Here is a 26,868-nt window from a genome sequence, read left to right on the forward strand (position 1 = left end):
CACTCGTCTAGCTGAAAACACTATCAATAATTCCCCCACTCTTTATCTGTGCCTAAACCTAAACATAGATTCCATGAACAAAGCTTCTTTCTTAGAAGTACACGCCTGTGAAACTGTCTTCCGTTTTCCTGCTTTCCAGCTGACTACAATCTGATTGTCTTCAAGTCCAACGTTAACAAGTTCTTGATGAGCTGTTCCACTTAAGTTAACAAATTTACAGAATTTCCATTACTAACGATTACTATATTGTCCAATTGACTACTGTACACTCTTAACCCTTATCCTCGAATGGTCTATGGGCCTTGATAAGTGGTGATTCCTATGTAAAAAAAAAATTGTATTCTGAGGATTGAGCTTTTAACTTCCAGAAGAGTGTCACATAAAACTGAATAATTACAGATAATTCTAGTTTGAATTTTGGGAGCCTCAAACCTGTTTTTGTTTTTAGCTGTACAATCTTACTACTTATTACTGTAGACCATTAATTATTACATAAATAGATGATAAGTAAGAATTAAATTGAATTATATGATATTATACTTTAAAAACATGCTGCAAACAATCTACAAGAGAAACTGATGAACCAGAATCAAATATTGATTTTGTAGGTAAAAGAAACAATAAAGAAACTAACTTTACTTTATATATTATATAAAGCGGTTTTGCAAAGTAATTAACAAGACAGATTTCAATATTCTGAACTGAAAAAAAGTCGTTGACAGAATGCACTTTATGTGTTTAGTAGAAATCAGAAAAGATTTTTACAAACTGCTGGAATATGAAAAAAAACGTTTTTTGCATCAATAGTATATGAGCAATCAGTTGATTTGAATGACACATTAAAAACGGGAAAACTTGTTAATGGCGAAAAAAATTCAAGTGTCAATTTTCCTGTCTGATAATTCCAATTTACATGCTGTAAATATACCACAACAAGCAATTATGGCTTGAACACAAAATGTGTCCACTTGTGGCTGAGATATTCAAAACTATTTTGTGATGTAATGTTCTATAGGCCTTTAATGGGACGTGGAAGTTGTTCCACTTTGATAATACTCTTTTAATGCTTTTTTTACCGAAAGAAGGTGAAAATAATTGTAACATAGCACATAATTACACACACGACCCACAAGTTGTATGCAGTCTACGTCACAGAGGAGACCAACACAAATAATAACTCGAACTCACTTTTTGATATTTATTTCCTCATTCTCCCACCATACGTGTTACAACTGTGGCATTTCTCACATGATTGTCTTCTTCAACGTGCTCTCAAATCATATTTCTTCACGTCACGCATGGCTCAGGATTTGCATATAGCCATCCGCGCTATGTTACATAACTTACGATATATATTATACTAGCCTGGGTGCCCAGCGTTGCTCGGGTGTTTCTAGGTGTGTGTTGAGCAAAAAAAAAAAAAGTGGTAGTAGGTAGGCAGGCAAGCTCGAACTCGTGACACAAAGGCAGAAAAGAAAGTGAAAGAAAATCTGACGTCTTACCTCTACTCCATGACATGACTGAAAGTCTAAAGCGTTCAAATTTAACATAGTCAATAGATGACTTGCAGAAATGGCATTGCTTTTTAACCTCCCACAAAAGCAAATTAGACACAAGGTCGTTTTTAATGTGGGGGAAAACGAGCTCCCTCAAACAGTATCCAAATAAATAGTAATTGTCTCAGTATGAAGGGTTTCTCCTACATTGACCAAGGACCAATTACAGAACAGATATTATTAGGCCCGAAGGCCAGGTGGCTGCATTCAAATAGTTTCACTTTATTTATACGAAAAAGACAAACAGACACTGGAGACGACGGCACGGTGGGAATTTTGTTTAACTCAATCAAAAAATAGATAGAGACAATGTCTGTTTGCGAATGCAAGATATTACAATCTGGGAAGTATGTGAAAACTTCTTGTGGAATCAACCGATGCAAAAAGCCTTTCGTGGACATACACAAATGTTCGCATCCATTTTGCCCTTTATATAATAGATTTAATTAACTGTGGATCAGTTTCCTCATGTATAAGTAGTTTCTGGCTAGACCATTCACACGTGGGCCTAAAGCCCCTATCTAGCAGGATCTTATATTATGTGTCTTTCCTTGCCAACTTTTAAACTACAATTATTTTAACTTCAAATCCTTATAGATTACATGATTAGATTCAGCTAATAAGTTTATTTGATCTTTTGGATAGGAGTCAAGTGTATCTGTTCTGATACTACACTTCCTTTTCCTGAACTATTAGTGTAGAGGAAATCTGTCTAGACTGAGGGAATTTTATTTTTGTTTCAATCCACATTATAAACCGACTTTGTATCTAACCTTGCTCTCATGGGGAGCTTAGTCAGTATTTATATGGCTGACCATTTGGAAATACCAAGGGCTACATGGAATAATAATTTTGTATATCATTTAGAAATCTTTTTAGATGTATGGTCTATAATATTAGGAGTTAATATAATTATGAATAGTCTGCGTGATACAATGTGTGTATATGTGATTGTAGTGGAATTGAACAGAACATTAGGGAAATTGATTATGTAGTAAAACTAATAAAGAAAGTGACTTACACAAACGTGTGCACCTCGCTCTTTCCTGTCGGAAAATGACAGAATGAGGGAAGGAATGAGAAAGAAAAGATATTCGTTGAAGAAAGCTCAGTAATATACAAATGGTATTAATTTGCATAAGAGGACAGAAACTGTTATGAAAAGGACGAGTTGGAATCACGACGAGCAGTTAATTTTTCGACAGTTGAGAAAGAGAACAAACGGTGGAAATCATAGTTGAATTTAGCCGTGGGAAAGCAGGAGTTCAAAGAAATATTTTTCTTTATTTAATTCCTTTTTTTTTTTCATTCAGTAATCATGGTTTTTTAATATTGCAATATAAAGTTTTTGGTAAGTCTCTTTATAATAATTCAGGTCTGCCATACTTCAGAGAGGAAGTGGTGCTATGAAAAGAAAGTTCTGGCCGTAAAATTGGGAAAGTGAAAGGACATGATGAGTAGAGAATTATAGAGTTTGCTACTGTCTTTGTGAGAATACATATTTGAGCAATGCATTTTGATCAGAATAAATGCAATAATTTGTATATGGGAAAGAAATGTAGTTACATTGTGAAACACAGAGTAAGAAATGCTGTATATACTGATTTTCTTATTGAAACTGTAGACGCAGGGGGAAAAATAAAGATTATTTCATTAAATAGATAATACTTGACTCATATGTATAAATGAGTAGCAGCCTTGCTGGGAAAAAATCTGGAAGTAGACTAGCATCCTGTCACATAGATGATTCAGACCATGTTTGCTTAACACAACAAAATCAGTTAGGCATAGATTGAACTTAATTTGTACCAGAGATTAATGATTTTATAGCTAGCATTTTTTTTTTTTCGATGAGGAGGTGGGATTCTAAACTCATTAAATGAAAATAAAAGATTAATTCTCAATCAATTTATTGACACTCTTTTCATAAAAAAAATTCATTAAAAATGTTCTGATTGTCAGTGATAAAAAATGCATAGACATAGCTTTATGAAAATAAAACTGATAGAACTGGTCATGGCAACTTTTATCCAGAATGCCCTCTTTTGGGAGGAATTTGATCCTCCGATTATAAAATAACCTTGTTTCTCGTTTTACTGTGTTTGGGAGTTAGTTGTCTCCCTTCCATGGTGGGAGATGCGACACAAGTTCGGGAAAATTAAATTGGAAAAACCAAAGCACTCTGGCCTACAAAAATTACCTGGGTAGCTCTATCGATTTCCCTGGTAGAGACGCCTTAGGCTATTCACAATAAACTAACATTTTCTCAAAACGCGAGAAGGTAAAGCCTGGGAGGGTAAACCTTCTAGAACTGCACATGGACATATTTAAGTCACTTCAATGGCCTAGACTTGGCCGGTCTGATTTTGGTATGAAGTTGTCCCGAAGAGCAGTTAGAGGCATGTAAACAAACTTACCATCATGTGAAGATCTCTCTAGCGCTAATAGTGCTAATCGTTGTATAACTGGATATTCTGATTTGATGAGTTCCAGAATAGGTGGAAAACTGTTTAGATCCTTCATGCTTATTTGACATTGGTGATTCTGTGAAAAAGATAAAATAGAGATTACATTTTTTTAATAATCCCTTTTTTAAAATTATATTAGCTAATTGAAGTCAACATAATTATATGTAGAAAAATCGTGGTAAAGATTAGTACATCATAATTTTTGTACATTGTCAAACACAATTTTAAAATAATGTGATCAGATTTAAGGGAGATAACAAGTGGTATATTTGAATTTATCTTTATTATACCATTTTAAAATAGCGTAGATACATGGACTTCCACAAAGTCAGAAAAGCAGTCAAAGATTGTCCACATGTCTCCCTCATTACTCATAAAAATACCTACTTTCTGAAACAAAAAGAAAATAATTTCTGTAAAATAAATATGCTTTTTTCTTCAGATTCTAACTGTTTTTCCTTTTTTTAGTAGCTATTAAAACTGGATTCATTTTAGTATAGAGCCCCCCCCCCCAAAAAAAAAAACTGCCATTTTGACTCATTGATACAAATAATTAAGGCTCCAAACTAAAATTAACATTAATAAAATTCACGATCCTTTCTATGATTCTAATCATATTTAGTACAAATAAACTTTAGTCTATGCTTGAATTGTCCACTACGTTTCAGCCATGAACATCCAACAGTTTTTGTTCTATTGCCATTCAATGATATGCAGAGATACTTTGGTGATCATTTCATCAGTAGAAGACATAATCGCGGATAGGCTTCACACGTATCCTTGATCCCCACTCACAGACTTTTATCTGTATCTCAAAGATAATGTCTATCAAAACAATTTCCAGACTATTCTTGAACTGAAAGGACTCCACAGCCAGAATAAATCATATCCAAACATGCTTGAAATGCAGAGGTTCACATTTGGAGCATATTATTGAATGGTGATAAAACAAATTCATGATGGAAAAGTCAGACATAGACTGAAGTTTATTTATACGAAATATGGTTGGAATGCAAAAAGCGTTGTTAATTTTAATAAAAATTTCATAGGCATTAATAGGGAGTTACTCTGTACAGTGTTTCCTATGACATAAGTATTATTTAAGTAGAATAAAGCATCTGGGGAAATTTCTCTAAATCTTTTTACAAATATAAAGATTTCATTGATCCCATCATTTTATTGATTTATTGCTCAATTATTCCACTTAAATACTAATAATACTCTTTTTGTGAATTGAAAGAAGATCTTAATGTTAGGAGATAATTTGCTAACGTGAATCCATCTTTATTACCTTTGCTAAAAGGTTATGTTTTCAGTTAAATTTGTTTGTTCGTATACAGTCTAGCATCCACATCACTTAATTCATCATCACCAAACCTATTCAAAATATCAGTCATGATTGAACTTATAACTGATTTAATTTCTAAGTCAAAGGACAACTTTATCGAAAAGATGAATTTCACAATTTTGGTTCTGTTAAAAAAAAATTAATTAAATATTGATAGCAACTATCAACCAGTGTGGAAACCAGTTTCAGCTGGAAGTATTTTGAAGTCAACCCCAAGAATAAGAATGCATCTGTCTGCAAGTTCTGTCAAGCCACTATATCAAGGGGTGGCAAATCAGCAAAAACTTTTACAACAACTATGTTAAACCATCTTAGAAAAGTTAATCCAGAAGAAGCAAAAGTTGAAGAAGAGAAAAGGAAATACAATGAATGTTCAATGACAGGCATTTCAGGAATAAGTTATAGCAATTACAAATCTCTAGCAAAACATCAAACTACTATAGTATATAATATTGTCCAAGAAGAAAATTTGGGATATTACTGACCTCAGGTCACAAAACATCTATCATCTGATATGAGAAATGATTGCTGTTTATATTCAATCATATTCTGTAACATCTGAGATTGGATTTAATATTAGGTTGACCGAAATAAGCACCATCAGAATCAACACACTTTTGCTAACGCTAAACAAGTGTATTTATGCCAGTAATGTAAAAATCTTACGTTCTGGTGACGATGAAGTTGCTGAAAGTGTTTTTGATATTACTTAGGTTTTTAAAGCATTTCTCATGCAGAAAGTTGTTGAGATGTTTGAAAAGTGGTAGTCAATAAGTGAGAGGACTGGAGAGTATGGCGGATGAGGCAGAGTTTCGTAGCCCAGTTTCTTTAACTTTTACAGGGTTGGTTTAGCAACGCGCACTCGGGCATCATCATGAGGGAGAATTGAACCTTTTCTATGTGTTGTTTTCGAAGTTTCTGATGCATTTCATCCATTTGTTGGCAGTACTTCTTCCTATTCAGAATGGTTTAACCTGCATTCAAAAAACTGTAATGGATGGGACCGGTCGCAGACCACCAAAAAGTTAGAATGATCTTCTTTTGGTGCAACTCTGGCTTCAGGAAGTGTCGTGAAGCTTCAGCAGTGTCCAACCACTGAGCTGAGCATCACTTGTTGTCATAAAGAACCCACTTTTCATCGCAAGTCACAACCCGCCCGAGAAACGGACCCTTCTTGTTGCATAAAAGAAGGGAAAATGACACTTCATAACGGCGTTTCTTTTGGTTGTCATTCAATTTGTGAGACATCTATTTATCAAGTTTTTTTGTTTTTTCAATCTCTCTCAAGTGGTTGGAAATTGTCGTATACGTTACATCTAATTTAAAAGCAAGTTCTTGAACAGTTCTGCATAAATTAGCTTTGACTAAGGCTTTTGTTTGATCATTGTTGACATCCGATGGTCGACCACTATGCTCATTATCTTGAAGACTCTCGTCGCCGCCACAAAATTTCTTAACCCACCATTGTGTCCTGTGAATTCAGTAGTGTTTCCTGGGCCAAACGCTTTGTTAATATCGCAAGCTGTTTCAGCAGCTTTTCGGCCTAGCTTGATTTGAAAAAAGAAAATTGTGCGAATTTGCTTTGTCCATTTTGTATTCCACATTTTAAAACGATTGTAATTTGTTTAAATTTGATTAGATAAAGCAAAAAACGCTCTTTAAAATTATATATAAAGTAAAGGTATTACAACAAAAACTTATTTGAAAATACATCATTTTGAACTTAGCAGCATTTCTTTAACTACAAACATTTGGACAACAGCTACAAATAATCCCCACATTTCTGAGTTTGACAGGTCATTGGCTTTTAAATGACTTTTGACAGTGCAGATCTGTGTTTAGAGTTGTTCCCTTTCACTGGTACACACTCAGGTGCAAGAATAAGTGAAGAATAGAACAATATTCTGCATGAATATAAAATCTCCAATAACGTTTTCTTAGTCTTGTGGGATTTATGAGCAAATATGGTTGTGTGTGTCAGGAATGTGGTTTAGGATCACTATAATGCTTCATACAACTCTCAATGACTCATTATTTTCCCAATATGCTGTTAAGACAATCATTACAACTAACAAAAATATAGTTTCTCACTGTAATCGCTCTCCATCAGTAATTAGCAAATTAACTGAAATACAGGATCAGCTTAATTTGGAAAAACATAAACTCATTCCAAAATAATTCAACATATTATATGCCAAAAAGGAATTTAGAACAATGAAAAACTCTTGTAATGCATGCTATTGATAATAAGATTCTTATCTTAACAACTTATCAATGAGGACTTGTTCAAAAAATTGTCCAGTTACTGAGTCCATTTGAAGAAATCACCAAAGAAGCAAGTCACAGAACTTCAACTATATCAATGATAATGCCTACAATTTTAGCTCTGAGATTATTTCTGTGAAAAACTGTCCAATCTAATTCTTATATTCCTGACTTTAATAGAATCCTTCCTACTACTGTTGATTAATGCAGTTAATCAATGGAAACAAGATTTTCATCCTATTTAAACGATTAAAACTTGTGTGTGTCTATTTTCCTAGATCTAAAATTCAAATTTAAATTTAAAAATAAATGACATGGAAAACACTATTAAGAACTTTTTACTGATGATTATGAAGCAGAATCAGGATATACTTATTCAAACTTTGCTGAGGATCAAGAAGATCAAAGAAAAGGTAAAATCGTATCCCCTTCAAGCCTGTTTGATAAATTAGCTTCAAATAAACCTACAAGAACAAATCCAAACTTAAAGCAGGTAACGAATTAGTTAAGCCTAGAGACTGCAGCTGCAAGTACAACAGAAATACAAGTACAGGAAGCACAATCTAAACTCAAAAGGAGTAAATCCCTTGTTCATAAGTACACATTATGTAATGTTACCACTATTTGCAAGAGGTGGTGATCCATTTCAGTGGCGGCAAAAAGACACAGGAAGTCTTACGATTTCTGAGTAAACTGGCTTTTAAAACATTTAAGTACACCACTTTCATCCATGGAGAGTGAGACGCTCTTTAGTACAGGTGGTAATGTGCATGAACCAACGAGGAACAGGCTGTGTTCTGAGAATGGAGAAACTGTAATGCATTACAACTAAAGAGTATCCAACTTTAAATATCGATGAAACTATGAGAACAGAGGAGGCAAACAGCAAGAATAGAAGAGCAAGTAGGGCAGCAGCAAGTACATAGCAGAGGTAATCACTGCACCATGCTTAAGTGGAAACAGAAATTCAGCTTAAGAATTGTAATTTGTTTGTAATTTCTTTTCATTCTTATCTAATTGTTTTTATTTAGAATTGGAATTACCGATTACCTACTGATTAATTAGTGCACCCTTACTTCTGTCTATTTCGTACAATATGGAGAATAAGGTCCATCTATGACTTTAGCCCATTTTTATGTTGTCAAGTAGTGGTATACAGTATGATAATGAAAACCGCACAATAATTTACTTCACTATGTAATTTACAAAAGTCTAATCTAATAGAATAGACTGTTTGGTCAATACTATAATATTTGGACATCTTTTTAGATAAGATAAATAATTTAAATTATTTAGGCTATTATTCTCATCTTGGTTGTTAGTTTTGCAACACTTTATTCGATATAACCTTTTACTTTCTCCAGATGCCTTTTTCTAAAATTGTGAATCTTTATACGAAAATCAGAAACTTATAAGGAATTGAACCTTTTATTCATCAACAATGTAGCAGAATGTGAACCAATGTGGATTAAATAAAAAGTTCAGTTCAAAATTCCCTATTTTGACATAAAGATTCCCAAGTTTGTAAAGATGCATCTGAAGATGGTCGATGATTACATTGAAAATTACAACCAAAATTTGAAGAATTCAAAATTTAATCTAACACATCTCCCCCTCTCAATAAAATCGAAAAGGCACCAAAAATCTGTTAGGGGAGGTCATAGAGAGTCTGAGAAAATGAAAGACCAAGAAGGAAAAACATTATCCAGACCTTAACTACACCTTTTACACCTCAAATTAAAAAAGCACAACTTCAAATTAAAAAACACAACTTCAAATTAAAAAAACTAAACTTCAAATTAAAAAACATAACTTCAAATTAAAAAAAGACAACATCAAATTAAATAAACCCAAGTTCAATTTAAAAGCACGTGACATTATGTTAGAATTATTCATACTCAAACTTTGTAAGGTAATTTGCATAACATCACTTATGCAAATTACCCACTATTACTTGTAGTTGCTCGCAACAATAAAAAAAGAAAAGTTTCTAACAATTAACATTACAATAATTTAAAATATGGAAAATAACAATGGATCTCCGGTAGTTGTGCGATCAAGTAGAGGAGTCAAGAGAGGCACAGTACGTGGTCAGTACAAACGCAATCGAAATTCTCCTAAGCGTCGGATTCTGGAAGCCGCTCGAAATAGCAGGGACTGGACAACTGTCGCAGAGAACTGTGGGATAAATAGGAACACCGCGTACGCCTGGGTGAATAAACAGGCCAAGGGGCAAGACGTGGAGGATAAGCCGCGGGGTGGAAGGCGACATGGGAAAGTGAATCCGGACATGGTCAACAACATGCTTGATATAATCGGAGAAGATCCTACCATCACTCTCAAGGAGTTGGCCTTGAAGATTTCGGAGATGCATGGAATCAACCCCCCAATCAGCGTTACTACCATAAATAACCATCTCGATGGTAGACTCTTCACTGTAAAACGGGTTCACAAGCAAGCCGAGAATGTCAACACTCCGGAGAATAAGGTAAAACGTCGTATCTATGTAGAAAGGTTTATGGCCGCATTGGGAGCTGGTAAACATGTGGTGTATTTGGATGAGTCAAACGTGAACTTATTTTGTACTCGGACCATTGGACGATCCGCGAGGGGCCAGAGAGTGGTGCTACATGTTCCAGGCTCGAAAGGTCCAAATATTCACATGGTTGCTGGTATTAGTCAACAGGGACTCATCAACTTCACCCGCAGGCGTGGCGCCTACAAGCACCCGGATGTCAACCAATGGGTTGCAGAACTACTCAATTCTGTCTTCGCAATGGGATATGATGCCGGACAGGTAGCCTTGGTAATTGACAACGCCCCGTGCCATTCCCGAGTGGAACAACTACACGACCAGGCAGCTTTTGCAGAAGTGGAGTTTATTCGCTTGCCTCCATACAGCCCGGCTCTCAACCCCATCGAAATGGCCTGGTCAGCCATCAAAGCCGTCATCAAGAGGGATCTACCGAGCGTTATACATGTGCCACAACCGGAAGATATCACAAAAGTGGAGCACCGTCTTCGTCTTGTGGAGACCGCCATCGACCGAGCCTACCAAGTGGTAACTCCTGCCATGTCTCAGGCATTCTGTAATCGGGTTCAACGCCATCACGCTAGATGTCTCAGGGAAGAGGACCTCCCTATTGGAGAATAAATGGTTTATCTATCATGTAATAAAATTTTAATTTAATTTGAACTTGGATTTTTTTAATTTGAAGTTGTGTATTTTAATTTGAAGTTTAGTTTTTTTAATTTGAAGTTGTGTTTTTTAATTTGAAGTTGTGTTTTTTTAATTTGAACTTTAGTTTTTTTAATTTGAGGTGTAAAAGATGTAGAATGATAGAGAGAGGACTATAAATCTGGGAATACATTTTGTCACTCAGAATTCAGGAACATCATTTATTACTAGTAATGTCGTGTTTGTTTCATTTTACTTCAATCGAAGTTCTCAGAAATCGAGTGATCCTTTCATAAAGTTAACACTTGATCTCTATACGAGATATTCGTATGTTCCATTAAATTCTACTTTACCTCTTAAATTTTGATCTAATAAATGACTAGTTAACTATGTTAATCTTATGTCTATCTTATGGTCTCTTAGTCTTACTGAATTTGACAAAAAGTGATGCAGTATCCAGCTTAGTGTTGTTACTACAGACAACATCACTTGGAGAAGGTTGGTTAGTTGGTTGTTTTTGTTTTGCAGCATATCAACCTTTTTCACGTTATTTAATGCTGAATCCAGTGATTTTGAAGAAAATTTTTTAATAGAATATATTTGTTTTTTTCAAGTCGGCTTCTATTTAACCCATAGTTGGGACCCTAACAGGTACTACCACTCCGGGTCAGAGTGGACCTGGGAGCAATGGCAATTAAAGGGTGGCTCCACACTCCCCAAAGCCCTCAAGCTGGGGTCTCACAATCGGATATACTTTAAGATCATATCCAGGACCCTTGGAGGAGAAGGTGCACCATTCCTTTTATAAGCTAGTGTCAGGTAGCCATACTGAGGAAGATTATTTGGACTTTGAATACTATGTTATTCTGAATATTTAGTCAGGGTTTACTTGTAGAGTGAAGTATCCTCATGCCATTTTGTCCTGACAAACTTTACACAGAGAGGCTTTAGATGCTCGAGAACAGTGCCTAGTAGGCATTCAAGCTTTAGAACCTAGTAAGGAAGTAAGTAAGTAAGTAAGTAATAATAATAATAATAATAATAATAATAATAATAATAATAATAATAAATGACTTACAAGCAAAAGTTGTGTTATTGTTTCTAATGAGTTTTTCTGTACGTCAGGATCAGAATTTGAAAGACACCGAACAAGAGGTTCAAGACCTTGGCTTCGAAAGATGTCTGCCTTACTGACATATTCACTTGACATATAACAGAGCGCCAAAGAAGCAAATTCAAGCACAATGGTTTCTTCTGAAAAGACCAAAAAATAAAATAAACCAATCAAAGCGATTTTTTAAATATTAAAAAACATAATCGAAGTTTAAATGCTAAAATCTTTTTAAACATAAACATTTTTATATTATTTGGACTACTGTTCTCAGCTTGAGTATTATTTTTACACCGTTTTCACCGATGTAACATCCCACCTTCTTCAGATGTATCTTGTCGAACTCAGGAATCTGTAAAGAACTTCAAAAGGAATCCTTTATTTAATCCACTGTGTAGCATGTTGTCGTTCTGTCAGCCATGACTCAGTAGAAGTCTTAAGTTATTCACAATTCTTAGTGTCGTCTGCAGTGATGATTGAACCTTAAACCTTCAGAAGAATTTCACTTACAACTGCATTTCATTTAGTATTTTATCCGTTATGCCATAAACAAATAATCGAAATAATCTTAATGACAAACATTTTAGGGGGAGACGACTTGTTGTATCCGTCTACCAAAATGTAAACATCATCGATATGCGCAATTCTGAATTTTTGAGATGAGATGTTAATGTTTGTGTTATGTTGATTAATCGGACTATTATTCTCAGCTTTTCCTTAGTAGAAAAAAAGAAGCATGTTTATTTATTTTTTTTTTTTTATTACAAAGGAATCAACACTTATCAAGGCCCAGAGGCCACTCGAGGATAAGGGTTAAAGAGTGTACAGTAGTCAAAAGGACAATGTCATAGTAATCGTTAGAAGTGTAAATTTGGTAAATTGGATTACTTAAGGGGAACGGCTTAAGAACTTGTTTACATTGGACTTGAAGACGGCCATATTGTAGTCAGCTGGAAAGCAGGTAAACGGAAGAGAGTCCCACAGATATGCAGTTCTTAGAAAGAAGCTTTGTTCATGGAATCTACGTTTAGGTTTAGGAACAGATAAAGAGTGGGGGAAATTATTGATAATGTTTACAGCCAAATGAGTGTTTCTCGTGAATGTTTGGCGAGGGAGGACCATAGATTGGAGCTCAGCCGAACACTTGCCATGAAAATAACAATAAAACAGAGACAGGCTCGCAACATCTTTTCTGTGAGAAAGAGGTTGCAGGGAATAGAAAAGGGTATTCCCCAATAGGCTACAAAGTCTATTCTGAACTCTGTCAAAGCAGGATAAGATCTTCCTAGAGGGGGAGAGAGAGAATCATCTTAACCAATGGTAGTTGCAAGTGCATGAATAAGGTAAGGAGGGAAAAAGAGATGAATGATATAAATTATTATAACATTGTCGTGTTTCAAACGGAATGTTTCCCTCTGACCTTATACAGACAATCCGAGCCTTCAGCTTTATCATCGTTTCAATGTAATGGTCAGAGTTGACAGTTAACCATGGTTCCAGGGAATCCAGGAGGATATATACTTTCTGTCCCAAAAGACAGTGCACATCACTTTGCCTGCAGAAGTCTGTGTCTTGAACTTCTTATTTGCTGGAGAGCGTTAGTAGTGTCATTCTATCGACTGCCATTTGAACTCCAACTCGTATTGATGACAGTGATGAAGCGGTATAAGAATCTGTCACCTTCAGCTTTGCACGGATTCAGCAAGCCCTGACAGACATTTAGTCTTGCATGCACATTCATGGAATCCACCTAGCACACACTTTAGACAACATCGTTTCTAGTGCACTGACACCCACATTCGACTCAAAACACAGTTCATTTACCGTTATCCACCAATCAACGCATATCACTTTGTCACTTGCATTTCAGTTTCCATAAACTTTTAGATTGTAGTATTAGTAACCTTAAGTCAGAAGAGTTTAGAATCTATCCTTAAAAAAAGGTTTCTTTTTAAAGAATTTTAAGTGGTCTTAAATTTTTGATCAGCAGTGTATATACACACGCACACACACATATATATATATATATATATATATATATATATACATATATATACATACATATGTATATACATACATATTCATACATACATATATACATATACATACATATATACATATACATATATTTGAAAATTTTCCGGGGTGGGTACAGAATTTTATAACGGCAAAATACAGACCAAAAAGCATAATGAATTTTAAAAATAAAAAATGAAAATAAAGGTTAGCTAACAGGTTTCGTTCCTCACATATCAAAGCTAAATCGAGGAAAATACGATTTAAATCAAACAAACAAAAAAGTCATGAATATGGTGGGGGTAGGAAAAAAAACAGAAATAAACGGGGGGGGGAATTACATAGAGACTAAATTAAGTCCTGGAAGATTTTCTTTTTGCTTGCAAAGAGAAGGTCTCAATGACTTAATAAAAAGAATCTCTAAAATTTTCAAATGATAGGGAGAGTGCGACTTACTAAGGATCGTAAACATGTCAGCACTGAAATTCGTGGCACACGCATGGTTATTTATAAGATGGTTGCAAATCGCAAAACCATACGTATTACTCAAAACATCCGAGGGTGAAAAATTTGCATAACGAATCTTTGAAGGCACATGCTGTTTCAAACGAAAATCTAATCTTTGCGATGTTCGTCCAACATAGTGTGCACTGCAACTACATTTAAATAAATAAATAATAGAATTATTAGGGGGGAGAACATCTTTGCGAATAGACGGCAACATAGGCCTAGTCGAAAAAACAATACGTGGGTTCGATGAAAAATAACACCGTTCGCATAGACAAAGAAATTTGCTTAAAAATCGATCACTGATGTTACCTAGCCAAGGTAGACGTAGGTACACAGGACATCTATTAGCTATAATTTCTTTGGGTTTATAAAAATTAGAAACTTTCTTATTGATAGTAGTTTCAACAATATCCAAGGGGTAACCATTATTACAAAGGGTCTTAGTGATAAATTTGAGTTCGTCATCCAAATTAACTTCAGAACAAATCATCAAGGCCCTTTGTGCTAAAGTTTTGATTAAATTATATTTTTGGTTTATAGGGTAAAAAGAGTTCCAACACATATAGAGGCCCGTAAAAGTTGGTTTACGATAAACAGAAGTAAGAAAACACGAGGATGTCTTGTAATTATTAAAGGATAGCAGCTTAGTCTTACTAGCATTAAATGTTACCATCCATTTTTGGGCCCTATTTCACTAGAAAGAATTCCTATTAGAAAAAACAGACCAGAAAAAAAATAACGGAGTGTTATTACAAAAGTAACGTCCCCTTTTCACTTCAAAGAAGCTTCATGTTTACGATCCTTAGTAAGTCGCACTCTCCCTATCATTTGAAAATTTTAGAGACTCTTTTTATTAAGTCATTGAGACCTTCTCTTAGCAAGTCTCTGTGTAATTTTTCCCTCGTTTATTTCTGGGGTTTTTTTTTTGTTTTGTTTTTTCCCCTACTCTCGCCATATTCATGACTTTTTTTGTTTGTTTTAAATCGTATTTTCTTCGATTTAGCTTTGATAAGTGAGGAACGAAATCTGGTTAGCTAACGTTTATTTTCATTTTTTATTTTTTAAATTCATTATGCTTTTTGGTCTGCGTTTAGCCGTTATATACATATATATACATACATATATACATAAATACATACATAGACATATATATACGTATATATACATACATATATACATACATATATACATACACACACACACACACACATATATATATATATATTGTTATAAGAAAAGACTATACACCCCCCTTCTCTTTATGTCATAATAAATGTATGTATTAGTCAAGCAGACACCCCATACCCCAACCCACCCTGACCTCTTTTCATTCCACCCATGCAAAGAAAGTCACCGAGACAAGATCCCCCGCCCCATCACATCGCCTTGCGAGGAGATGGCGAACATGAACGGATGTAAGCCAGACAGAAACCCCACCAACACTTATCTCAGAAGAAAATACGTGGACAGAAAACTTGAGCAGGAAATTCAGTTGGGCTGCTGATAGCAACGAGGACACTTCGTAAAATCATCGCTCCTGAGAAAATGGAGTTGAATACCAGCGTAGAAAGTTGTAGAGGTGAATGAAATACAGCCCACTCAACCCGGATCGCCAACGGACCAAAAAGGGAAATCTCATGTCCTTATGCTCAAATGTTATTCTTGCCATACATAAATTGACTTTTTGCCATGTGCAAAGAAAGACGAAAACATATTAGTGTCTGATTCGTTCAAAAAAAAAGGGGGGAAAGAGACAATACGCCTCCTAGAATAAACTTTATTATCGCCCCCCCCCCCAATCTCAACCCGTAATGTTGTCTGCGCCCCCGTTTGCATTATTGTTGTTTTATCTTTTTTTGCATTCACATGTATTACACTCATGTAAATAAATAAATGTATTTCTAGTACGTTCATACCCGATTGTGTCATTGTCATTCTTATTGCCTTATTCTAATTATTAACCGTGAATGTCATTAAGGTGTTTCATGACGATAATGCTGGTTCGAACCTTGGCAAGTGCCATTTGGTTGTGATATCATTACAACCGGCACGCTGCATATCTTGGGAGGAGAATATCCCCTTCAAATTCCTAACCCCTGGCTACCGACACACGGGATTTCCCTCTGAGATCCCGATATACGTCAAACCCCTAGCCGAGACCCAAAACTGTTACAATATATATATATATATATATATATATATATATATATATATATATATATATATATATATATATATATATATACTGTAGAACCCCGGTATAGCGCATAAAAAATTAGTAACAAAATACAGTACAGTATATAATACACATGTATTTAATCAAATAACATTGTAAATAACACCGTAAGGCGGGACAAATACCTTAACCACATGCCGAAAAAAAACATTGTATTCAACATCGTAACCTGAAAAAACATACCCTAGGGTCAACGTATCCCGGGGTTCAATTGTATATATATATATATATATATATATATATATATATATAAATGTTTAATATACAATCATTATTATGAAATATACAAGCTTTTTTGGGTGAATTTTAGAAAAATCTAAGCAAAGATTGAAGTTAGAAAACGCATATATATATATATATATATATATATATATATATATATATATATATATATATATATATATATGCGTTTTCTATCTTCATTGTTTGCTTAGATTTTTCCAAAATTCACCCAAAAAAGCTTGTATATTTTATAATAATGATTGTATATTAAACATTTTTAACTGGATAGAAGGGATCAATTATACAAATACATTAAAGAATGTCACAACAAACGTTGAAAAATTGTAAAAAAAAAAAACGTAAAAAAATGTCTATTTACCTTCTGGATTAAGAAGAGTTACAAGAGAAGGAATCGCATCTTTTCTTTTTCTTAGTAACTTGCGGACATCAGCTTTATGAATAATAATAATAAAAATGGTATGAGATAATGGCATACTGATATTTTTTCATTTGTAGATTAAGCAAATTGAAAATCTAATTAAACCTTATATACCAAATAACATGGTATGATTGGTAGAGCAAGGTCACGTGCTAGAAGATACCAAATAATATGCTCTAATTGATGAAACAAGATCACATGTGGAAATAGTAATAAAGTTAAATCAGTTTGTGTTTAGTAACTAAAATGCACGGGGGGGGGGGTCTCTGCCTCTATGGTTACTTAGATAAAGAGATCATTATTCAAAATCTTAGAATCTATTATACAATCCACAGAAAAATGGCCAGTTTAAATGGTTTGCAGTATATAATACAATAGCTCTATCTACCAGACATTGCCCAGTAATGTATTATTTGCAATTTATTTTACTTTCCTTTTTTAAACAATGCCAGGGTTTTTTTGTCGTTATTGTCTTGTTTTTTGTTGTTTGTTTTTTTTGGGGGGGGGTTGTTTTTTGGATTTTTTTTTTTTCAAAGTATCATTTTTGGCTGTTTAAATCAAAGGGAACTAAGTATGTATGGACGAATACAGAGCTAAATCTATTTTCTTAAGATGCTGCTTATTTGAAAATAATTCTCATTTAACAAAGTATATGGCAGAATAAATAAACTTGAATTATATTTTATCATCCTTAACAGAAAAGTAGAAAGTCGACCTTGGGTTTACTTTTGGCAGCCCCGTAAGTCTTCTTCCCTTATTTTATTCATTACTCCTCACAGGGAGAAGAATCGCTATTTTCTGGATTAGAATCTATCCATATAACATTTATTATTGGCCAGTTTTTTTACTTTGTAAGTAGTATTTTTAGCTCTTTAAATCAAATGGCTTCATGCCTTGTCTGGAGCGATTTCCATCAAAAACATGCTGTAATGATCTACAATATTGACCGGTAATTTGCAATTTTGCTTTGCTTTTTTACAACTGTTCCAGGGTTTATTTTTGTTTTTTGTTTTGTAAAATACCATATTGAACAAAATATTTTCATGGAAGAAATTAAATCAGATTACATTTTATTATTCTTAACAATATACTGTAATAATCTAGAAGAGAAACTGGTAAACTAGAATCAAAAATCTATGTTTTAATAAGAAAGTTATGATGACAAAGACACGATAAAGAGATTAATTTTACTTGATATATTAATTATGATGAATATTCAGCATTGTATTCATTCATTCACTACAAGCTAGATTTCAGCCATAGACACAGATAGCAATGCAGTCATGCAAGATGTGTTCATATATCAATTAAAACTATTGAAACTATCACTGGAAAAAATATCAAACACGATTGTAATGCATTGCTGTGATCAACAGAGACCACAACATAACCAAAGCAACTCAATAAACACAAGCATGAGTAAACTCCTTTTCTATGTTCTTTTGTTGTATATTCCTTGGCAATAATCAATACTTATTAGGTAAACTATAAAGATAGTTCACTTGGTGCAATAGTTTATCTGGAATAATCGAGGGAAATTATCATAAGGTCAGCTAGAACTCGTTTCAACTGATGATAGTTTAGAAGCAACTATTAGTTAAGAAATTAAAGTTTTATTCAGTTAATTAAATAATATACAATAGAAAACGTAAAATGTCATTGTTCACTTCTTCAACAATATGCTAGTCCCTATGGATCAAGAGACAAACCATATAACACTTTATGTTTACATATTTTATGTGTCTAAGTAAGGTTAATGTGGAGAGGAACACCGCACGGTGCAACACAGCCTTGCCTGTCCTCTACTGCTCAGTCGGTGCAGCTTAAAAGATCTTGCAGATTATACCAGTCTGAGATCCAATCTATGGGTCTGCCTTGTCCTGACTTTCACAAAAAACACTTGTCTCACTCAAACCACTATTCATAATTTCCCCGACTCTTTATCTGTGCCTAAACCTAAATGTAGATACATGCTTTCCAGTGGATCACAATATAGTTGTCTTCAAGTTTTTTTGTTTTTTTTGGGGGGGGGTTACATGGGGGTTACCACTTATTAAGGCCCAGAAGCCACTCGGGGATAAGGGCTATTGTGTGTACATTAATCAATGGGATAGTATCGTAGTAATCATTAGTATTGGCGATTTGATAAAGTGTTTTACTTAAGGGGGCGATTCATCAGGAATTTTTTTATGTTGGACTTGAAGACATCCAAGTTGTAGTCAGGTGGGAAACAGACAAACGGAAGAGAGTTACACAGGTGTGCACTTCTAAGAAAGAAGCTTTGTTCATGGAATCTACGCTTGGATTTAGGCACAGATAAAGAGTGGGAAAAATTACTGACAGTGGTTTCAGCTAGACGGGTGTTTTTCGTGAAAGATTCGCGAGGTTGAACCAGAGATTGGAGCTCGGACGAGCACTTGCCAATGAAGTAATGATAAAACAAAGATAGGCTCACAACGTCTCTTCTGTGGGAGAAAGGTTGCAGGGAAGACAAGGGGCATCCCCCATTAAGCCACGAAGTCTATTTTGTACTCTGTCAAGGACGGATAGGCTGTTTTTAGCAGCTCCAGCCCAGATGTGGCAGCAGTACTCCATCCTTGGACGTACTTGGCTTTTATAAAGATAGAGAATTGCATCAGTAGTGAGATATTTTCTGGAGCGGTAGAAGGATCCCATCATTTTCCCAGCGACCTTGGCAACAGACTTGATGTACATGTTCCATTTCAACTCAGGGGTAAAGGTCAAAATCAGAAGCTTGTCAAAAAATGGAGCCTCCCCAAGACGAGAGCCATCCATTTCAATTGATGCCAGATGGGGATCAGAGCGTTGATGATGTAAAGATAGGAGGTTGCATTAAAAGTAACCAGCCACCTCTTCCCTCGCTATACCACGCGCTCGAGATAAGAGGAGAGAAAATCAGAGAGAACTTTGTCATTTATGGTCTTAGATGTATTGCCATAGATGGTCATGTCATCAGCATAGATGTCAACGAATAGATGTCAACGAATGAATTAAGCATGTGTTTTGGGAGATCATTGATGTAGATCAGGAAGAGAGTTGGGCCCAGGATGGACCCCTGAGGGACTCCAGTATTAATAGTCTGGGCCTCTGATTTCTGCCCATCAACCACTACTCTTATGAGCCTATCAGAGAGAAATTACAACATGAATAATTCATTAAGTAATCCAATTTACTAAAGTTCTACTACTAACGATGATTACGACATGTTCTTTTTAACCACTGTATACTCATTAACCCTTATTCCCGAGTGGCCTCCAAGCCTCCAAGTGGTAACTCCTTTGTAAAAAAAAAAAAATACAAAGGACTTTTAAAAATGTGGTAAACTGTCGTAAGACCAAACGTTTGAACGACACGCAAAGAAGAGGGTTAAGGTTTTATAAAAAGAAATCATAATGGATATTTTTTCTTGTATTAATCTGTTCAAAAGCTGTTCTAATAAGAAACACATTTTATAAAATTTGTCGCCAAATTCCATTCTTTATCAAAGAATGTGGAGTATCACAAGACGTCTGTGACCTCAAACAGCTTGTGAGGCTTGAGGTGACTCCTCATATATTGGAGAACTTTGTCTTAGCTTGGCTTCCCAATCATTCTTATTTACCCACCTCCCCACAAGGGCTGGATGTAACAAAATCGCGCTTTAATGTAATATCCAGCCAGGATCAGAACAACAATGTCTAAAGACGGTGTATAGGACAACTGATAAATATTGCCTGAATCGGACCTGTCTACATTTTCCAGTAGGGGTACTTTATGTAATTTATGATAAAACAACCTCACCGCTTAGCAGAAATAAGGCAAGCTAACCCATTCACTATCCCTAAAAGGGGGAAGTAATTCTACCTCAACACCTAGCAAAGTCAATAAATCTAATCATAGTCAGTCAGCAATCTGTTCTTACTGTCGTAATTCACTCTTTTTATAGAGAGTTGGTTAGCAAAGGAAATAAGTACAATATTATACATTTCCCCTTGCATTTTCAGAATGAAATAAAATTGTTACATTCATTATGCATTTTTATACATGATTGTCTACTGATTGTTTATGTTATTGGCCTCTTATGATTAGTTTATAATAAGCGATCATGAGAAAATAATAATAATAATAATAATAATAATAATAATAATAACAAAGAATAAAAATAAAAATGCTAGATCGAATTTGACTCACCATGAGCACACATTGTGGCCAAAACCATCAAGGCATTTCGATGAACAATTTTGTCTTCACTTTTAATTAAATCTAAAATGTCATCAATTGGATTCAATTCCAAAACGGTTCTTTTGTTCTCATCACCTGCGGATAAAAGAATATTGTAAAATCAAAGTAAAATTTTATTTTGAATATTTAGCATAATTATAGTTGAAGGTATTCATTATCTTATACAGGTTGACCACTATGGAATCATTAATCGAATTCACAACCTTTTCTCCAATCCATATTTAATATAAAATAAAAAAAACTTCAGCCTATGTTAAACTTGTCATACTCAGTCATGAGTATCCAACAGTCTGTTTTATTGCTGTTCAGTAATATGTAGGGAATACGTTTGTGATAAAATAATAGATAGTTAACTATTCTGTATTTTTATCTGATAATATTTGTGGTTAAAGTCGCCATATAGTTGTCCGACCTCACAACTCCAAATTTCCCCTATCTCTGAAAAACTGGCTTTTTATTCAAGACTAACCGAGGTGCCCGGTGTTTCCCGGGTGTTTGTAGGTGTGTGTTGAGCAAAAAAAAAATAAAGTGGTAGTAGGCAGGCAGGCTCGAACCCGTACTGCAAAGGAGGAAAAGAATGTGAAAATAAACATGATGCATTTTCCGTTGCGTCCATCGCCAAACCGGAAATGGTGAAGTTTAAATTCAGGCTAGTCAATCGAAAAGAAACCCACCAGCATATAGTTAGACACAACAGCCACTAGACTTTAAATGGGATGACTTTCGAAAATATCGGCGAAAAAAGCGACCCCTCTCTATAGAAAAGTGGCCAGTTGTGAGTGAAGGAATTAATGTTTTTAGCCAATTTTTCGATATGTGTTGTACGAAGGGTCGAGCTTCAAAACGATACCAATCTCGTAAAAATCCGTCGCCTTTGTCGAAATTTTTAAGCAGAATACAAACATGCATACATACATTAAACAGACAGGTGAGATTTATATTATAGACGGCAGCATCTCATTTACATATGAGGAAACAAGAAATCTCGTTACTTCATAAAACCCACCAGCATATAGTTAGACACAACAGCCACTAGACTTTAACTCTCGTATATTTATCTGTGGAGTTATCACAAAGTTTATCAAAACAATCCTGACACTATTCTTGAACTGAAGATGACTATCAAAGCCCAAATAAAGTGGATACAATGTGAAAAAATATCAATAACTCTAACACACTCCTCTCTTTACTCTGCCTTGATTTTTATGTTATTTGACTTGTTCTAATTTTATTCAGTGTAAACTTAGCAATAATTCAATTCAGTCTATAAAACGGCTGTGCACATGACACCTAGGAGAGCATACCTTTGAACATTTATGACTGAAACTTGCTTGACAAGTCAGATATAGACTAAAGTTTATATGCTTATACCATGCGAAATCACCATTAATAAATGCACACATACACACATACATACATACACACATACATACATATATATGTTTATGGGAAAAATATACTTATTCAATTATATTTCACCCTTTATTCATACCAATCTTTTAATTTATTAAGTTCGATGTACCTACACATATAAACAAATGACAAAAAGTTTATATTCAAAATTCCAAGATGTTGTTTACCTTACCGTTTATCTCTTTAAGCATGTTAAAATGTTCAATTTTTGACAACACCTGTTTCCTAGCACAGAAATATCCATACAATCATTATGCCAATTTGTTACATGAAAAGGGCTGTCCTCTTTTCATGTAAGTTAAAAATAAAAGAGAATTAGTTAAATGAAAATGATATCAGATAAAACAAGGATTGAACCCTGTAGATAAGTTTTAAAGAACAATAGGTTTAAATGGAATGTCCACTTAAATTGTTGATTCTGTTAAAATATTTAATAAATACAATTTGGATGGAAAAACTATTCACAATTCTTAGAAAGAATGCATAATAAAATATAGGTTACAGAATTAGACAGGTAGGTTAGATTCCTTTGTAAAACAACAAAGAGAATGAGAAATGTCCTGGTCGTCAGAAATAGTTTCAAAACATGCAAATCGTGTATGTTGGAAACACGTGAGTTGTGGTCACATTGACCAGACATACATGTGACGTAATGGCAGAAATGATTTCTCAATATAGGAAGGTTCGAAGTTAGTTAAAAGAGAGAAGAGAGAGAGAAGAGAATCAGATCAGTCAGTCAGTCGGGGAGAAGAGAGACATAGCTGACATCGAACCTTGGAAACGAGGTTAGAAGAAGAATCATGTAAGACTTGAATTCCTGGATGCAAAGCCATTGACCGGTCATATGGAATAAACATCTTCATCTTTTTGTATCTGCGTCTTCGTGTTGTTATTCAACAGAAAAGGTATTGTTCATTTATGTTATAAGAACTTTGTGAAAATCATCATCACCAAAACAAAGGTAAAGTGAAATTGTATTAATATGAACTTTGTGTTTATAAAAATGTACAACTGTCAACGTAAATGTCAAACGCACTATCTCTCAGTCTATCTATCAAGATATTCAAATATCTCTTCTAGTTGAATTACAGGCTTGGTTCTTCTGTAGAAATGTGTACCCTGTCTGTCTCGTTATATATAAGAATTGTCTCTCTCTTTATATGTACCCTGTCTCTATATCTCACCAATGTCTCCATCTCTCAACAATATGAACACTCACAACGAATATATATAATATCTAGCATCTCACAACACTCAACACACATGAACACACGAAGACTTTTCCTAATACGAACAGTTAACACCAAAGAAAATACATACGTCATCTTAATACCAAGCATTACGTAAGAAATTTTAAAATCTTTTCCGCCCTGACTTATAAAAAGAATAAGAACTCATTAACTTTAAAAGAAAATAAAAAGAATATGGGCACGATTACATAAATCCGAAAAAAAATCGGAAGAGTAGTTGCAATTGTGAAACGGGTGCTGCCAAGGATTTAATATTTTAACATGCTTAAAAGATTAAACTATATGTTTTATTCCTTTTGTGTTGATGGACAACATTTTGGAATTTGGATTATAGATTTTTGTCACATACATATATATATATATATATATATATATATATATATATATATATATATATATATATATATATACTAGCAAAAGTACCTGTAGTTGACTGGGTTCAAAAACAGCCTAAAGAAAATGGACTCTGATTTATGAAAGTATGATAGGTTATGAAAAGGAAGGGTTGTTAAGAGATAGCTTCGAATTTGGGGGTATCAAAACCAAAGCAAAATATGATGAAAGTAAAAATAAAATAGATAACCCCCATAATTTATTATGCCATACCTGCTCACACTGAAACACTTATCACAATATTCTGTGGATCTATATTAAAAAAACCTTGTTAAACTTTGTGACATATTTCCATTCCATGGAGGTCAGGCGCGAACGAACACCCCATAATTTTATTATATCATATTTCTTCAAACTGAAACATAATTATCAAAGTATACTTACGCAGATAGATATGAAAAGTCTTTATTAAAGTTTGTGCCTATTTCCATTCTATGGAGGCCAGGCACGAACGCAGACCCTACAATTTTATTATACCATCCCTATTTAAGTTAAAACATACTTATCAAAATATCATTATGTACATCTATATCAAAAACACTTGTAAACGTTTTGTTTTTTTTTCATTTTAAAATTTTTTATTTCCATACTTTGTGGACCAGGCGCGTACGCAGACTCCACAATTTTAATGAATCATCATTATGCCAAATCAAACATTCCTGTGTCTCGATACATCTTCTATCATTATATGTGATCAGTTTTTTTATAATAGTCAACCATATAGGAGCCTATTCATGACCAGACAAACACACAGACGTTCAGCTTTATATTATATATATATATATATATATATATATATATATATATATATATATAATATATATATATATATATATATATATATATATATATATATATATATATATATATATATATATATATATATATATATATATATATATATATATATATATATATATATATACGATCAATGCGTTGAAGGCTATAAAACAGTTACAGAGACCGAATGGAATTTTTCAGCCAGTCTCCAACTCATCAACAAGAAACACAACAAAGCAACATTATTTTTCAAACAACAAAAGTAAATAAACAACTGTTTTTCCGAACAATAACAAAAAAGCAACAATTCCGTTTTCTTACTCACCATCTCTCAACTCAAGGAATATTATCAATTTCTGTCTCTTCCTACTTTTCATTATAAACTATAATCAACTCTTTTAATCAACCAATTTACTTCGTCTCTCTTCGACATCCAAACGAAAACTTAATCATCTGAATTTGTTCATTTTTTTTTCCAGATTCATATTCTAAAGCCTGCATAGATGTGAGAATACATTTGTTCCGGGAAGATGGAGTTTTACTTATCTATTCGACACTCTTTCTATGCAGCCATTTTATCATGCACAACATCTTCTTTCACACTTCCGAACAATTATCTCAACACCGAACACATGTAACAGCTCTCACTATTTTAAACACATATACAACCCCCCTCTCTCTCTCTCTCTCTCTCTCTCTCTCTCTCTCTCTCTCTCTCTCTCTCTCTCTCTCTCTGTCGCACCCACACACAAACAGGCACAAACACATACATACACACATGCGCGCACAAGATCTCTCGGTTGGAGTGTCTAAAATAGCAGGTGTATGTTTGGCATCTGGTAGGATGCCCCATCCCTGGCTTAAACAAAATGATAAGAAAAATGAAAAAATAGAGAGAAACAAGTCATATACCATCCACTATGACTATGCAATCCCTACAGCCACATACCTAGAAAACGGAGCTATAAAACCCGACATTGTAATATGGGACAAGAAGGAGAAGGAAGCAACCTTGGTGGAAGTTAGTGTCCCGAATGATGCTGGGTTAAACAGAGCTGAGAGGGAAAAGATTACCAAATACCAGGGTCTTATGTATGACATGAAAAGAAACTGGAACCTTAAGAAGATCTCTATCATTCCAGTAATTATAGGAGCAACCGGACTTATGAAAAAGAATTTTACAAACTATCTTACAAATATACCAGGTAAACCAAGTGCAAAGGAGATTCAAACAATTGCACTTAAAGGGACGGTTAGAATCTTAAAAAGATCTCTCGGTTGGAGTGTCTAAAATAGCAGGTGTATGTTTGGCATCTGGTAGGATGCCCCATCCCTGGCTTAAACAAAATGATAAGAAAAATGAAAAAATAGAGAAAAAACAATTGCACTTAAGGGAACAGCGAGGATACTAAAAAGAGCTCTCGGTTGGTTTCAATAAAAA

At 34.3% G+C, this 26,868-nt stretch overlaps 1 protein-coding gene across 8 annotated transcripts in view; it reads right to left on the minus strand.

Annotated features, from left to right (window-relative positions):
• Positions 1 to 26,868, minus strand: part of LOC145256092 (armadillo repeat-containing protein 3-like) — a 257,032-nt gene that overhangs the window by 185,756 nt on the left and 44,408 nt on the right. For all 8 annotated transcript variants that reach the window (XM_080114720.1, XM_080114712.1, XM_080114690.1 and 5 more), the window contains exons 4-7: positions 21,541 to 21,666; positions 17,290 to 17,361; positions 11,894 to 12,069; positions 3,974 to 4,100 (exon numbers count right to left, since the gene is read on the minus strand). In XM_080114720.1, the coding sequence (XP_079970846.1) occupies positions 3,974 to 4,100; positions 11,894 to 12,069; positions 17,290 to 17,361; positions 21,541 to 21,666 (501 nt within the window). The remainder of the gene's footprint in view (positions 1 to 3,973; positions 4,101 to 11,893; positions 12,070 to 17,289; positions 17,362 to 21,540; positions 21,667 to 26,868) is intronic.

Source organism: Euprymna scolopes, chromosome 3 (assembly GCF_053919585.1).
Source record: "Euprymna scolopes isolate OS-2025 chromosome 3, ASM5391958v1, whole genome shotgun sequence".
Taxonomy (NCBI): Eukaryota; Metazoa; Mollusca; class Cephalopoda; order Sepiida; family Sepiolidae; genus Euprymna; species Euprymna scolopes.